General features: G+C 35.7%; 1 protein-coding gene across 1 annotated transcript in view; it reads right to left on the minus strand.

Moving 5' to 3' along the window:
* Egfr (epidermal growth factor receptor) overlaps positions 1–13,997 on the minus strand; it is a 154,039-nt gene extending 140,042 nt beyond the window's left edge. The window contains exon 1 of the mRNA XM_071716071.1: positions 13,232–13,997. Coding sequence (XP_071572172.1) covers positions 13,232–13,325 — 94 coding nt within the window. The 5' untranslated portion in view covers positions 13,326–13,997. The remainder of the gene's footprint in view (positions 1–13,231) is intronic.
* Positions 13,998–18,078: the final 4,081 nt, after the last annotated feature.

The raw sequence follows: 18,078 nt of genomic DNA on the forward strand, positions 1-18,078 counted from the left end.
TCAAGCGGAAAATTAAGATACTAAATTAAAATAATATACCACTCTCTGCAATAGCAATTTATCGAACCAAGCTTTCACTTTAATTTAAATACAAAAAAACAAATAAAAAGAATATTATTTAGTTTAAAAAAGTAGAAGCAGCCAGTAGAAGCAAACTAAAAAAATATCTATTCCTCATCATAATTTTCTTAAAACATTTAACGGTTATTCTAATTAAAAAAAAATCTGAATTAAATCTGAATTAAAACTTTGAATTAAAAATAAATCTGCTATTTAATTTCTATCTGTGATATTATGTCCAAACATGAATAATTGCTTAACTCAGCTATGATTTTATAGCTTTAGAAATTGATCAAATAAAATTAATATTGTTAGTCCGGAGATTTAGTCAATACGTCAGGGATTTATAGAAATGGGAGCTTAAGTTCACTTGTTTGTCCAGTCTGACCGTCGACATGTGTACATTCACCCCGGTCTCAGCGAAGACGATGCGCTCGTGAGTTCGCGACATCGAGTCCCGCTTTGGATGAACGCTTGATTCCCCTGAGACATATCTGGGCTGTTTTCTTTGGAACTAGTTGCCCCATTTGGTCAAGAAGAGACTCTGTTCGCGAGACGTAACCCTTCGATCCCGCCGCTTATTGAACTGCAAGAACAGGTGCGCCTCGTTCTTCATCCTTTCGGTACGTGCGCGGATACTTAGCAATTTTATGCGCAAACGTCGCGACATGGCAAAACATTTCCTTACATGGTACAATGATATGATTCTTTTACCAATCGTACAAATAAGCGTACTAATTTTATATGAAGAGTGCATAGATATTTCAGTGCATAATAAAGAGATATTATTTGAAATTATTGAATATCATTAGATAATTAATTTTATGTAGATTAATCAGAGATGAATAAACTTGAAGTTTTACGGTTAACCTTGTGGAGTATCAAAAAATGAAAGTTCTAAAAAAGAAAGAAAAAACTGGTAGAATTGTTTTCTAAATTTAGAGGATAAGACAACAAACACGTGACAGAAAGAAAAATGAGAAAATAAATGGGAAGGTTGCATTCCGGACTGCCGTAATGGTTCGTACCTTCGTACCTGGGAATAGAACGTCTTTAAATTCGCGTGACGGTAAACGCGAAGTACACGTGAGAAAAAGGTAAGCCTCGCAATATTTTCTCATATGCTATACATCCTATGCTCTCGTAATTCGTAATGTTAGTCCGAAGTATCTCGTATTTCGTGGCTTCACATAAGAGAAAGAGACAAATTTTGCGTAAGCGCGATTCATCTATGTCAATAATATTACTGCCTTATATTATAGATATGTAATAGATATTACATAAATAAACATATACGGATTATTAGATCAAAATTTCAATATGCACGATTTCGTAAATATTGGAAATCGAACTACGCAAAATATCAAGATGATTTTTGCAAATATTCTAATTTAAACACTTAATAATAACTGTTGAACAGATATCTTAGGTACAATATTCAATTCCTAAAAAGCACGGTTTTAAATTAAAACCTAATCTAAATTTCTACATAAAATTTAATAATTATTTAGTCTTAATAATTTTTCATTATTTTCTCAAAATTATTTAGTGTGTTTCTCTTATTGATACGGACATTCACCCATCCCTCCCTCTCTTTCTCTCTCTCTCCCTCTCTCTCCCTCTCTTTCATGAGTAAGCGAATATATGTATGACATGCATATACATATATGCATATACATATATATGTATATATATTATAGAACTGTTTTGAATTTATATACAAGTACAAAAAATATATTTGCACATATTGGTTCATTCAACACAACATTCTCAGATCCTGAGTAGCAGAACTTTGAGGAGGGGAAATAAAATTATTTTCGCATGTTCAGGAGACATGTCCGTCGCGAGTCTCTGCGAGAATGGTGAACGGACAAGCACCGCGGCTAAAGACTAGGAGAGAAAGAGGTAGAGATCAAGACAGAAGAAAGATGCAGGAAGAAGACGAAGAAAGACTTGCGTTCAGAGAAGTGAGCGGAAGAAAGAGATGTAGAGAAAGAGAGAGAGAGAGAGAAGAAAAAAAGGACGAGAGAAAGAGAAAGAAGGGAGAAGCGACGCGGTGAGGGAGAGGACGAGGAGGACCGGCTCGAGGCCTCGTAGCATGCAATCTTCGCCCATTGAAGACGCGCTGGGAAACTGCACGGTTATTATGCCTGAATGGAATAGGGGACGGGGTGTGCGGGGTCGGGAAGAATGTCGAAGGTAGCAGAGGAGGATGAACGCGAAACGTGCACGTTCCTCCCGGCGAGGGGGAGGTTCTTGCTCTGTAACCGCGGCACGCAACTTGGAACCATGTGCTGGCCGCGCGCGTCCTCAGCTCAGAACCCGATTCCACGACGAAAACCCGCGAATGTCCTCCACGTATATGAGGGAGCAAAGGAGAAGGGGGAAAAGGGGGGAAGAAGGAGAGAGACGGAGAGAGATTCTGCCGCGGTCTTTTTGCGCTGTTTAACGCCGTTGCGATTTTATGGCATGCATGACATGGATGGTGCAGCCTGCTCGTTTTACGAACTCACTGAGCAGGTTCATGCCTCGGGAGAGACTCGGATGTGAAATCTCGTTAGAAGATCGACTAAATGAGATCACTCGATTGGCTTTCGCGTTAGAAAATATCGGGGATGAAACATCGACGATTCGATTTATCGCTATGTCACTAGGACACGTGCGTTCCAAACACTTCTGCCGTCTATCTATATTTCTATCTGTGGGCGATATCTGCTATTTCTAGCCGAGCTCGAATTGGACTATCAAGCGAGAAATACGCGAAGCATAATTGAGCGTTCTATAACTTCAAGCAACATAGCAATAAGCGATCTCTCCAGTCAATATGTGCAGTTAGTCAGAAATTGTTAGTTTTCAGATGCTTTGATGTTAAATGTTTAGTTATGTATTGCAGTTATTATATTTAAAAATTATATTATTTAAATTTAAAATATCCATTTATAATCTTATTTTAATGATTAAAATTAAGAATACGAGTATTGCAAAATTATTTCATGTTATCACAATAATTAATGCAACACCATTATATAATCATTGTAATTCAATGAGAGACAGATTTACCACTTCGTAATATCATTTTCTGTAAAGATTCGTTATACTTGTTTGTGTTTTGCCAATTATGCTCTTCTGTTACGATTGCCCACGCATGCAAAAAGATACTAGCATTCTTGCAACTTCCTCATTGCACATATAAATAGATATGTAGCTACAGACAGGATGCTGACAACTCGATTGTCGAAGTAGTTGGAACGCCTCCATTCAAAGGCCGAGCATATCGTACGAGCCTTATACAAAACGCGCTTGATAAGAAGTACCTATAGACACCGTAAGGCGAGCATTTAAATAACAACTGTGGAATGTCACGCTATCAGAGACACCTTATCCAATAAGCGGTACGCATTATTCTATATGTTTTTCAATAAATCTTAAAACTTTTAATATAAAGTTTTGTGAAATTTATATATAGAGTACACACACACACACACACACACACACACACACACACACACACACACACACACACACACACACACACACACACACAGAGAGAGAGAGAGAGAGAGAGAGAGAGAGAGAGAGAGAGAGAGAGAGAGAGAGAGAGAGAGAGAGAGAGAGAGAGAGAGAGAGAGAGAGAGAGAGAGAGAGAGAGAGAGAGAGAGAGAGAGAGAGAGAGAGAGAGAGAGAGAGAGAGAGAGAGATTCCATAAATATGATCAAAAAATTAAAAAATAATGATTGATTCTATATAAGATCTATTAGAGTGTATATTAGCAATACAGAAATATTTTTCAATTTAATTTTGATTTGATTTTAATTTAATGCAATCTAAAATATAATTTTGTTTAATAAAAAATATTTAAACACATAAAGCAATCAGTATAACGATGCACAGTATACCTTATACAACTAATAAAAATAACGCATTATATATGGATTTGTATTTTTAAATGCAAGAGCCCAAGTTCTTCGATTCAGAGTTTATAATGTTGAACAGGGTTTATGAGTTCATCGGTGATAGAGTTACGTCACAGTGAGTTCTCGTTGTGTAATGATTCTTTTGTCTCGTCTCTGTCACCTGGATATCTCGGTGAGCGAGACAATTTCATCGATTTTCCCGAGGCATTCCGTTCAAGACGTCGTCTCGTTGCGAGCAAGAAACATCATCGCGGCATTGAATTCCGGGCCAATACGAGCGCCCCCCTCATCAACCTCAATTAAACTCCACCGTCTCGCAGTTATGCTCACTTCGCACCCGAGGCACACCAAGTGCTACTGGTGTTAAGTCACTATGTATTATTGGTCGAATTCACTCGTCTCAAGGAGGCTTCTCGCGCGTTGCCATATCGTCAAAGAAAGCATTCTTTTCTCATTTTTCTTTTATTACGAAAGACGTTTAACTATAGAAACTGGAAATTTATAATCAAAGATATATGAGCATGATAAACGCGTCTCAAACAAACCTATACGAGTTAATATTAAGTGATGATATTAGACTATTATAGATTTTTGTTTCAGTTTTTAGAATGCAATTGTAGTTTATGTTGTCTCTTAGATTTGTTTCACATTAGACGCTAATACTAATTATTAAAAATACTTGACGTTATTATTCGAAAAGAGAAATTAAACGATTGAAGAAATCACGAACTAAGCGCCAGAAAAAATTGATGCATTTCTAATAGAGAGACATAGAAAAGAGAGCACAACAAATACCTTAGAATTGCATTAAGTTTGGCTAAAGAAAATATGTCGTATATTCAAGACACGAAAGTAACTTTTATAATGCAGCAATGTTCTTACGAATTCTAAAAGCGCATTCTATTTTATAATAACGTCTATGATACGCTAGAATGTCAACGAGAGGGCTACAAATCCTTTCCTGCTAGTGACCCTCGAGCAGTGGCCATGTTCCTTGAGACTCGCTCCTTGAGATCCATGCTGGACATGTTGTTGAATGTCGTCTTCGGGATTACGCATCGAGGGCAGTGTCGTTGAACTTCAATACTCGGTAATGAAAGGGGGATCCTCGCAGTCAGGATCCGCTGCACTCTTTCAGACCGATGAATGCCGCGAGTCTTTGAACTTCATCGCCGACTGGCACAACGACTTGACTCGACTCGACTCGACTCGGACGCGCATGCACGCGTCCCGATTTCCGCTGTGATCGGATGCAACAGCTTCAATATTCTTTCGCATCCTGAATGTTCACGATGTATGACGCGATTGAATGCCGGTTAGTTGACGACGAAGAACGCAGAAGAATAGTTTTTCAATAATTTTTACGTGATATTGAATATTAACCAATATCAACGTTACAAGAATTTTTTTTTACATATACGCGCATTCATTATTTTATGTTAAAACATCGATAATGTATCTTGTATCTAACAAATGTTTTGGTTTAATTATTATAGTATAAGTATTACTTCAATATAAATTGATTGTGTCTTTGTAATATATTTGCAAAAAATAAATTTCGTGTTGTCTTTGCAAGAGTAATTCTATCCAATCTGCACAGAAATTTTGCTTCTAAATTGTAATAAACTAAAAATATTTATTTCTAGACACAGAATAGGGGATACTTTCTGCATTAATAAGAATTTTCAGATCAAATTAATACAAAATAACTGAATTAAATTGTAATACATTTTATCATCTATTTCACCATTATTTAGAAATTTAGATAATGATGCAAATGAAGATAGAAAATAACATGCGATATTTTTCTATAATTGATCAAAAGCGGAATTCGCTAGGCATGAGAATCCTTAGAATGTCTCGCGCATTTCTTTGCAAGAGCGTGGATGAGATACGCGGAAAAAAGAACGTGACAGATTAATCTCGGATACAATTTCACACATACAGATTAATCTCGGATACAATTTCACACATACGTAAATACGGTCGCACTTGTGCGTAGGATTTGCCGAGTTATAACACGTGCGTATGAGAAAGTCTCTTGCAAAAAGGACATGTCTTTGCACAAGACTTAATAAAGTATACAAATTTCAGATAAACATAAGTATACTGAATATAGCAATTTCACATTACTTTATACTTAGTCAATTAATATTAGGCCTGTTCTTTTTAGCTAAACTTCTTGCACGGTTCATCTTTTCTCTTTTTCTTTTCACGTTGGAGAGATATATAAGATATGTTGCGAAAAGTAACACCCCAGCCAGGGTTCGACTATATTCATTAATATTATTAGGCATAAAAAGATCCAGCCCGAACGTGTATAAGGCTTATTTCTATCTACTTGTATTATCCACATATCGGTCAAGTTTACTTATATTGTTTATCATTCTATATTTCCTGTTTTAATTAAAATAAGAAAATGAAAGGTTATTTCCTTTACATTTTTTTTTAATGCAAATAATTTGCATGATTCAAGTGAATAAGCTGATTCAATCATACTTCATAGTAGGAACGTTTCGAGATCTTTTGGAAATCGAGAAAAACCGTATGAATAGAAAGATGGATCATCCCTATTCAACCTTCGCAGCTGGATATCCATTTTTGCTCTATCTGGTTTCGGAATACCTCGACAACGTCGGCGTCGCCTCGACAACGTTTTTCTTTATATTCCAGTATTCGCATAAATTACGAAACATTGACATATGGTATACATTGAAGTTGATATTGTAACAATTATACGATGTGTCTGCTCAAAGAGTTCCCTTTTAAACTTTGTCTTTATAATTTTTGAATGTTTACTTACAACTTATTTAGCCTTGTCACTTTTGAAACTCGGTTGATACATTACTTCCAATGCTGTTTCCACTTCTGGAAACAGTCCTGGTACGCATTTTTCATAATCGCGCGTAAGCCCGTCTGCGAATTTTTTTTTATGTCTTCAATTGTGTCGAATCTTCGGTCTTTCAATGTGAATTTCAGTTTTGGAAAAAGAAAAAAGTCCGTGAAGGCCAAGTCGTGAAAGTAGAGAGGCTGAGGAAACACAATCATCTTTGTTTTAGTGCAGAAGTGACGAATCAATAATGGTGCGTTGTCGTGGTAAAAGAAACATAAATTGTCTTTCTATATTCTATACAGTTCAGGTCTTTTTCTCCTGACATTATCTCGACCTGGCTCTCGTAAACTTTTTCTTTTTACAAAACGAAATCCACATGGAAAGGCCAGAGAATTCGACACTTGAAGACATCAGGGAAAATTTGCAGACGTACTTACGCGTGATCCCGAAAAAATGCATACCTGCATGCTTCCAAAAGTGGAAGCAATATTTGAAGTGTATCAACCGAGAAGAAACATGTTTCAAAGGTGACAAGGCAGAACATGTTGTAAGTAAACGCCAAAACGCCCAAAAATTATAAAGACAAAGTTCCTTTTTAACAGACTTCGTATGGTGAGATGAAATAATAAATATTATTATACAATTGTAATAGAAATCATAAATATCTTTAGTTTTGTGTCGATATGTAAAAAAGAAGTAATTTAATTAGTCTTTTAAGAAATAACAAGCTAAGAAGAATATCCTTCTTAACATACTTTTTTAAATCCAATAATATGTTTCTCCTTACATTTATATGAATGTAATAATTTTAATAATAAGTTAAACGTTTTTCCTATTCAGTCAGAGTTTTATATAATATTCAAAACATTGTCATTTAAAATAATTTTGCACAAGCAATAATGGTAGGTAAATAAGCTTTTCTTCTACTCGTTGATTTAATTACACTGAAAAAAGGTTTTAGTTATAATAACCAAGGCTTGGTGAAATAGCTTCAACTAAAGGGTTTAGTGATTATGACGAAATAATTTGGTTAACATTAACCAAATATTTTGTCATAATCACAGATCACTAAACCCTTTAGTTGAAGCTATTTCACCAAGCCTTGGTTATTATAACCAAAACCTTTTTTCAGTGTATATTATACTGTCACAACGTTCTCATCGATAACACAGTATTAAGTACGCGTGTGCGCAAGAAAAATGTTCGTTCTCAGAGGAAAATACTTCTCATGCGCATAATTTCGCGCGCGGCGTACTAAATTATGCGCGTGTGAAGCGTCTCTTCGTGCGTCCATCGCGTCGCGGAGACTGCATGGCACTGGCAAGTGTTGCGCTAATCGTGGAATGCCGGTAGTGCACAATTGGCTTTTTGTGCGCGCTTAGATTCGGCGGGTGTATCATTTCATTAACCCATTAAACAATTACGCACGCTTAGACTCGCGTCTACATGCGGCTGTGAATGCGTTCCTTGTAAATTGAACGTGAGTTACTTCGAGCTCCTTTTTCGTTCACCATAGACACGTGGTCCCGGAAGACCGGGTCTATAAATCTCTCCAGCAATTCTAACTATTATTTCATTAACGCATATGCTACCTATATTGACAATTAATCCGTAATAATAGAGTTTAGATCTGTAATCTATCGACTATAGATCATTTTTGTTCGATAGATATTTTGGAATTTCATTTACTTATTTAATTTTTCATAAAACTGAGGATAATATAAATCACGTTGTATGTATCTAATGTGTATATAATATTTTTATGATTGTTGAAAATATAACAAGATATCGAAATATAGATATCTTGTCAAATAGAAAAAATGAGAAGATAGAGAATAGATAGTAGCAAGGCGAGACAATGTACAAACTAAAATATACTCAAAGCGCGAGGTGAATGCATTGTCGCTCGGCCCTGATTGCTTCTACTGTTGCCGCTGCACCGGCAGAGATAGCTCAATTGCTGAACATTCAATGCTACTAAAGTTCCTTCATGATAAATCGCACTCACGATTATTTTCTACGATGTATTGTCTATCACATATCTCATTGTGAATTTTAAGAAGAGAAACTAGTACGCATATTCATTACACATATAGTTATATAATTGAATCATGATTTCTAAGATTAATATATCTCTTTCTCTCTCTCTTTCTTTCTTTTTTTCTCTCTTTCTCTTTTTTCTCTGTATTCTTATATATTGGAAAGAAAATAAAACGCGGTATTTTACATTAATTATGTTTAATAAAAACCAACGGATTTAAGTAATAAAAAAAAGCAAAGTAAAAAGAAAGTATTCAGCATAAAATTAGATAGAGCAATGTTTAAATCACTCCCTATATAATATCACACATCGCGCAAGATCATTCGCGGACTGGATGCGTCATCCGTCGCGATCGTCATCATCGACATCGGTTCAAGTGGTGTTGACCCGAGCTCGTTCCCTTGCATCCTTGCGACTCGTTATCGATTCGTGGGAACATCATTCCGATCTCATGCCGATTTATATCTTGATCAGTATGGTAATGTCAAAAAACAAAAATTGCAATAGTTCACATAAATTCATACTAAATTAATAAACATCAAATCTGGTGAATAAGTCAGATACACACTTGAAAGTCATGCTCTCAGAAAATAAAGCTATTCTTATGTCAAGCTGTCAAATAATCGCGTGCTTTATTTAGAAGATAATTATCTCACTTAATTATATGACGAATTATTAACGTGCAACCACAACATAAACACTGAACATCATGCTACTGCATTATATTACGTAAATTCAGTTAATTCAATAAATTCTTTGTTTTATTTGATATTCTTTTCATACAATTTGATATCAAATAACATTTGCGTACTTGAAAAATGTGAGAAGAACGAAATAGCGCATATTACGAAATAAAAGAAATTTGCCGAAATAAAAAATTTCAAAACTCTCGTAAATTTTTGTGCAGTAACGTGTTAAAATAACAATTTTCAAATTTTAGGAATTTACAAATTTCTTTCCGCTTTGTTTTTTAACTTTTAACAGTTATAATTTTTACTAATTCATACGATCGTTGAAGTTTCACGTGTTCTGCGCAAGATAACCAAGACGGGATAATCGCACCTGTATACTGTATATTCCTAACATAAGATATGTTTGGGTTGTTTCTGCGCCACGCAAGGCTGCGGAGTTCGATTCGAGCCACTGCTTTATGCTTGGCTGGTTACCGCTCCTCTATGTCTTTCCTCCGTGCAGTATATAAAGGCAGAGGAAAGGACAGACACAAGTCGCCTCAAGAACGCGGGGGAACGCGTTCTTGCTTCCACCGCGGTCTGCTTTTTCAGCCAAGCGATACTTCGCCAAAGAATTCAATGAAGAATTACCGCATAATTTTCAACTCCCGCCGCGCCGTCCAGCTTCCCTATTTGGCGGCGGATTTTTATGAACTTTTATCATCTCGCCTTTATATACATCGAGAGACTCGACGTCGTAAGTTTGAAGTTGTTGGAACGCTGAGCGCGTATAGGTACTTGAAGAGCGGTAACGATGTTTGTTGAAGAAACTGGAGAGTTTGCCAATGACAGTTTTGTTCAAAGGAAGTTGAAAAAATGCAATCGAAGCAAAACGTATGTGGAAAAATTTTGCTAATACGTCAAGAAGTCTGTTCTTGCGCTACACTCAATATATCAAAGTCTATCATTATATCTATGTACTCAATGTCTATTATACTCAGTGCAATCATGGATTCCTGCTTTTATCATGTTTTTCTTGCAAAAAATAAAATTAATTAAAAATAATATAATTGTTATTTCAGTGTTTATAATGTGTGTTTTATATCTCAGCTCTATACTCGCACACTCGCACATATGCATCGTTCTATAAATATAAAGCACGACAAAATAAAAATTAAATATTTTCTATTTGTCGTTTCAATGCAATGCTACGTGAAAAATTCACATAGATGGATCCGAGCCGCGCACGTGTTCGTTTAAAAAAACTAGAAATAAAGCGAAATCAAAGGCATCATTTGTGTAAGTAGAACAACAATGTCATGTCATGCAGAAACGTGAGTTTTATTTCCAAATTAGTCGCGTGCAAATAAAACTAGGTCGCATTTCATAATTCTATGCTAGCCCACTATTTGTACCTAATTTTCTGTCTAGCTATTTACGCATAATCTATTGTATCGAAGAAACTTGAAAAATTCTTTATACCTATATAAACGTTTCTTTCTTTTAAATAATGTGATGTCTACAATCTACTTAAAATACACGAAATATTAAGAAAGAGAACTGTAATAATATTTTTTAAGTCGTTAACACTTTTTATATGAGTGTCTACAGCATTTAAATTTGATTACGTTTTCATAACATTTTTGTTAATTAAATTGTTAATTAAATTATTATTAAAATATTCAAACAAAATCCTTTTAATACATTTTCCTCTAAAATAATTATCTAATATGTTCGTGAAATTGGAGAAACGTGTATTTTATGAGGAAAAAAATGGTAAATTCAAATATTTACAAAGTTTACTAAAATTTTGGAGTTTTAAAATAACAAAAATGTTCTTCAATAAACGAATTTGTGTTAAAACTAGATTCCGTAGAAAGACATTTGCAGTGTCTTATCTCCGTACCCCTTTCGCACCGATACTGTCGCTTTAACGGAAGTTCCAGCGAACAGTGTCATACCATTGGCCTCGTTCTTGTATGGGTGCTCTGGATGAACCAAACTGACTAAGGCCTAATTAACCATTTAACAAGATATATTTAACTCGTGGCGTCTTGCTGTACGTGAGAGAAAGAAAGAGAGAGGAAAAGAGAGAGAGAGAGAGAGAGAGAGAGAGAGAGAGAGAGAGAGAGAGAGAGAGAGAGAGAGACCACATTGAGAAACGCCGCCGCATTTTTGGCACGAAAATAAGTAAGTCGTGCTCCTTCTTTCTTTCTCCTAATATTGCGTATCTTTCTTATTCTTCTCTGCACGTGACATTTGCGGCATTATCTCAGTCCTTTATCAATTGTGACACAAATAAAAACGGTGTTATCTGTACGAAAATAAGACACCCTGTGCGCGTCTCTTTATTCAGCCACTGTCCTCGTCGCGAGTATCGCAATCTTTTATCTTTATTCGTCGAAACAAAGGTGGGGAGGATTTTTATCCAAGCCTCGTCGGCGGTTCCTTCTGATTTGCTTATCGTAAGGGCAGTCCGCCTTTCTTATCACGGTGCCGAGATACGCAATTTCTTATCTGCCGAGCGATAAATCCCGCCAGTACGCATGGAAAACGCACAGGTGAAGCGCACTAGGTCCCGTTAATTTTGCATCGCATAATGTACATACGTAAATAAGAAAATTACACGGTTGTCAAATTAAAAAAGGGGCGTTTCTTTCTTAAATAAATATATCTGGTATTTGCGTGTTAGTAATTTCTATGAAATTTTAGGAATTTTAATAAAGAAGCGAACGCAATAATAACATTAATTATTATTCTAAAAATATTGCGTATGAAAAATATATTTAGTCTTTATTCGAATAAGATATCTATGTATTATTGTATTTCGTGTTAAAGGACGTTCTTTTTGCCGTTACGGTGCACTCTGTTGCAAAAATCGTGAGCTTGGGAGCGCGACGGGCATTCAGTTAGTTGAATCAAGAATGAGTCGAGAAAGTGCGATTAAAAGCATTAAAGTTTGCGTAACTAAAATGTTCCTACAGTTGAGCGGAACAGGTGGATTTGCTAGGTGGATAAATAAATCCGCTAAGATCAAAATAATATTACGTCATTCGTATTCGAGTTAATAAAATACCTTTCCGATTAATTTAATCTTAAAGCCCATTTATTACATATTAGATGTGGTCAAATACCGAAATGTATTAAAGCAAAATTCCATTTCTCTAATGAGAATTTAATTCGTGATCTTCGTTTATTATTTAATAATGCTTTTCACAAAAAATTCGAGTACGGATATTTTCAAATAAAACGCAAATTAATTGATGCATAAAAGATATTGGAGGCTATTCATTTATGTCATCTGAAAGATCAGATATACTTCTCAAGTAATTAAGTAAAATGAAACTGAATAATCATGCTTCGCGAGATATCAACACGAAAGGTGCATCAAGTTTAAGAAGCTGCGCTGCGCGGTAAATGCCGTAGAAAATAATTCAAATTCCGCACGGATGGATTATTTTAATCGTTATGAAAGGTATCAACAATTCGGATTAACGATACATAATTCGCTGATGCACTACTTTTTGCAAATGAGTCGCATTTTAACTCAAGATACTTCGCTCAGAATATCATCGATTTGCTGACAACAAGATTTGACGTACTCGAGAGTGTGCAGCAGCCTTCTGCCCTTTACTTTCGAGAGCGTTCCTTCAGCATCGACAGCAAGATTTTCAAGTTCGCATTGATCGCAAATTCGATTTAAGGCACGTACCTCTTTCATCTTGGGTGACATTCGCCCCGTCGACGACGACGTACACCACCGTGAGGAGCACGTAAATCCAAAGGATTACCCCGGCCAGCTCCATCCTGCGCCCTCGCGAGGAGATCCAAGGAGATCGAGGAAACTCCGGGCACCCTCACAACAACCAGCGACGCATATCCACTGCACCAGCACCACCGTACACTCGCCACTGTCAACCGCGGCGCGAATCTCTCAAGCCCGCGCGTTCCCGACGACGAGATTTCAACGTTGACTTCACATTTAGCGGTTGCGAATGCGTGTTTTGTGTCTGTCCTTTTTCCACAGGTGTCGGTCCTGGGCGCGGACGGAACGAACGTAACACGTAACCAAACTTCACGGTCGAGACATCGCGATCGTGGGATCCTCGAGTGATCGACGAGATCCTGGATCTTGGCTCGCTGGCTCGCTCCTTAATTTCGATCCTTCGCGAGCTCGAGCGTATTTCGTGAGCACGTGAGCGTAACGACGACGTGGGCGATTTGTTTTGAACGCGATCAACCGTTCTCGAAGTTGATCGAACGATGACAAGTGATGACAAGCACCGTACTCGGAAAGGAACACGGACACACACTCGCGGACTCGCGTTACCCGACGATAAACGGCGACGGGCGCACGTGACGAACGACGCGAAGTTTACGATGGAACGGAGTAAAACGTTGCGAAGGTGCTGCGCGGTCGGTCACCCTCGCGAGTCGCGAGCGTTTGCGGTGCGCGCGCGAACTTGCTCCCACGCCGGTCGCGCTAAGAATACGCAAGATCAAAGGAGGACCTACGCGCCGTCGCTCGGCGCAGCGCCGCCGAAGACTCACGGGGCTGGCCGAAGATTCACGAAGAGGCCGAGTCGCGCCGTGCCGCGCCGCGCCGCGCCGCGCCGCGCCGCGCCGCGCCGCGCGTCGCGTCCGCGTCGCGTCAGTTCGATCGACACCGAATTTATAAACGATGGATGCGTTATTGATACGGTACGCAATGAAACTCCATTATCTCGCAATCTCGTGTGCATCGATGGGGAAGATGCTTTCGCCGCAGGGAGAAATGAAATCGAATTTATGGCTGGATAAGCACGTAGATCGCAGAGCTTATTCTTTCATTTGACGATACGTGCTTGCTCCCTTTAACAATCCGAACTTACTTACAGGTCGCGAATTCAAATGCGCGCGCTTCATAGATTAGAACGATAATTTAAATTTAGGTGAGAATAACAAATTTGTCGCATAGATTTGACACAAACACAAGAGCAGTTCTGTATGTCTTGAAATGTCACCGAATTACAGTACGAATTATAGTAAATATTTCTCAGTCCGGTAAATATATATTTTAAAGTGTATCGGTATATGAATTTAGAATTACTATATTTCAAGTTAAGTAATATGCCATATTGCTAATTGGAGATTTGAAGATTGCAACCGATAGTTTTTGTGTATTTTTAACTCCTCCGAAGCACATATACATAATTTAAAAATGTACAAATGATTGGAGAATTAAATATTCCCGAGAAAAATTGTTTATATTTATATACATATAATTATAGTTATGTATAAAACATGTCTATTGTTCTTATTTATTATTTTTCTTGTATATACGAACAGAGATTATACAAAAGAACAAAAACATATATAGGGACATATTTTACACATTATATCTAATATATTGTTTACTGAATAAAGAAATATTTCCAGAAAAATAATAATCCATACATTTTATTCTATTTAGAGGTAAGGGGGATACAAAGAATTTGGATAATTTGATGGAATATTCTGCAATAAAGGATAATGTTAATTAATCATTTTATCAATATTTAGAAAAATTTTGATTAATTTTGATAGATTTATTATTTAATAATTCATATTGACATGGTTTTTTACAATTAACTTACTAATATTAAATGTTAATTCGTTATTAATTAAATGTGGAAAGTATTGTTAACATCATTATTATTAAAACAGAATTTTTTACGCTTATTAATTATCTGATATAAAAGGATTCAAGTATATAATGATATAAATATATACTTTAAATTAAATGGTTTTTATTAATTAATAATAAAATTAAACACAATAACAACAACAAAATAACATTTTATACTAATATTTAATATACAATTCTATATAAGTTTTTAAAAGTTGGTAATTAAAAGTTGATAATATAGTGTGTATATACGCGACGGAAAAAATTAAAAAGTACGCGGAAGATATTTTTCTACCAAAGAAGAGCGGATGTGCGTGTACGGTCCTGTCGATTCCACGAAGACGTTAGTCGTTTTATCGTTGCAAAAATTGTCGGGAAGACTGGTTTCTTGTCGCCAATGCACGCATGTACGGTGTGCACGTGTGATGCATACGTGTGATCGCGTACCTGAGAAGAAATCCGCGAACCGAGAGCGAGCTACGTTAACGTCGCCATATATTCTTTCTCGATCTACGAAAACTTTTCATTAATTCTTTCTTGTCTTGAAATCTTTTTTTTTTACATATGCAAAATATCGTACAATCATCGTACAATACAATACAATATAATAGCGTGGTTAGATTAATTAGAATTGAAAAATGGAATAAGTATACATTGATAAAAATCAGTGTGGATTTACAGAGAAAATTTATTTATTTTTTGGTAAATTTACTGAATTTTTATAATTTTCTATTTTAAATTTGCATTTTTTCTTTTGTTTGAATAAAAAATACAGGAATATTATGAAAAATTAACTGAATTCGGTATTTTTTATCGTTTATTTGTAAATTAGCTTCCGTTATTGTTAAATTCATTCATAACATTACATATATGTGCTCAAATTTCACTTTTATCCAGTAAATTTACAGTCTGGTGTGGGATTTTACTCTCAGTAGCGTGATATCACGGTATTTCAGTAAAGTGAAATGTGCGCATTGAGAATTGCATCATTCTAACGTGCAAATTACGAAACTTAATTGTATTTCGGAATTTGTATTACCGAAATTGTTTTCCGATACGTGATCGAAATTGGCTAATAATAATTGCCTAACTTCCGCGCGTACAAATTATAATAATTCACTTAATTAATTTGCCCGCAATTACTTGGATTATAGTAAAGTACATTTTATTTTTTAAACATACGTTAGTTCTAATGTCTGATAAGCCAGCTCATTAAAATCAGTTTTAAAAGAAATATATATATGTATGCACGTCTCGATGCACGTTTATTTTACAGTGCATTGAACATTTTGATCTGAGAAAAGAATTAATTAATTACACAATTTTTGGAATATGGCAATGTTCGGCACATTCCAAAAGAATGACTTGTTACGTAGAATGTGCGCCACGCGCATACAGTGTATTGTTGTCATATCACCTTAATTGCTACTATTGCATTGGCGCGTTGAGACTCGAACGAACAGGTAGCCGCATGATTCCGTGTTTTGTCGTGTCATTCTCTTTTTAAATCTGATTGCGACAAATATCAGAAGATATCAAACGAGGGTAAATATTTAGTACAATTTAGTACAACTCCTCTCCTCTCCTTAGTAATCTTGACTTTAACTTATATTATAGATGTCACTCTCCTGAGTTACCTTCAGAAGGTTTTAGCCGCCGCTCGTTGTTTTCTAACATCGGTAAAATTTACCCAAACTAACTGATTGCTACACTGTACGTATACCTGCGCATAAAAAAAGAACAAAGGCAACAAATTGATCGATAAAAATCAATATTACTAAAGTTCACTAATCGATGACAGATCAGTAATTATTGCACATGTATAAGTGCAATCTGTGTGGTATTACTGAATATCTTTGATCACTTAAAACTCGAAAATAATTGATTTCGACATTTAATATTGAGATTGTTTATTCTAGCTATTCTCCAGAAATATCTATTAAAGTATTGTAAGGGAAAGGGGAGTATAATAAGATGACAAAGTGGGTAAGATGACGAATTGCTAATTTTTCTAAACTAATAACAGATAACGAGTCGACGCCGAACTCATTAAAGGCTTCAGATAATAGCACATAATCTCTTGTAGTTTGATTTCAATATGTCCACAAAAATGGATAATATAATAAGAAATGTGTTTCTGATGCACACATATGTAATTTTTTGGTGTTTGTTTATAAGGAATAACATAATTATAGTAAATACTTTCACTTTCTCTATAAAATTACAGTAGGGTAACTCCGGTATTTACGCCGCGGCCGCGCGAGAATTTACGTCGCAGAAGTCAGAAAAAATAGAAGGAATGAAGGTAGGTATTTGCTCGCAATTATTTTGTTATGTGCCTTCATGATATATTAGTATTGTGTTGTAATTTCAGTTCTTTACTGTTAATACTAACGAAACCGTCGTGAGGTGAATCGATTTCTCAATGTAGTAAGCAGCGCGATCATATGTTACGACCTACGTAAAATGATTACTGTAGGGAATGTAAAAGGTTTAATGGTTATTTCATGATACAAATTATAAGTGCAAAAGGGATAGTAAAGGATGGAATACAGCAAAATACAAGCATAGCTCTTGTATATATTCTTTATTTAGCTTGATATCTTATATATCCCATCTGTTTAGGACATATAGCATTTTTAGCGTGCGGGACTTATGCCATAGTGCCCATAGTACAAACACTCTGTAAAAATCGAAATCTCGTGTTTGTCCTTTTTCTTTCTTTTTTTTTAATCATATAACAATAACCTTTAATGCATCTATCGTTCGTCTATTTTCTTTTTAAAATTTTTCAATTTTTCAATTTGTTTATCATTCTTACACCTTAATAAACTTTTTACACACATTTTATAACTTATTATGACATTTTATTGCCTCATTTATAAACATTACTTGTAATTTTTTATAAGGCG

This window comes from Temnothorax nylanderi, unplaced genomic scaffold (genome assembly GCF_030848795.1).
Source record: "Temnothorax nylanderi isolate EJ_2023f unplaced genomic scaffold, tnyl_v1.0 TNYL_tig0175_pilon, whole genome shotgun sequence".
Lineage (NCBI taxonomy): Eukaryota > Metazoa > Arthropoda > Insecta > Hymenoptera > Formicidae > Temnothorax > Temnothorax nylanderi.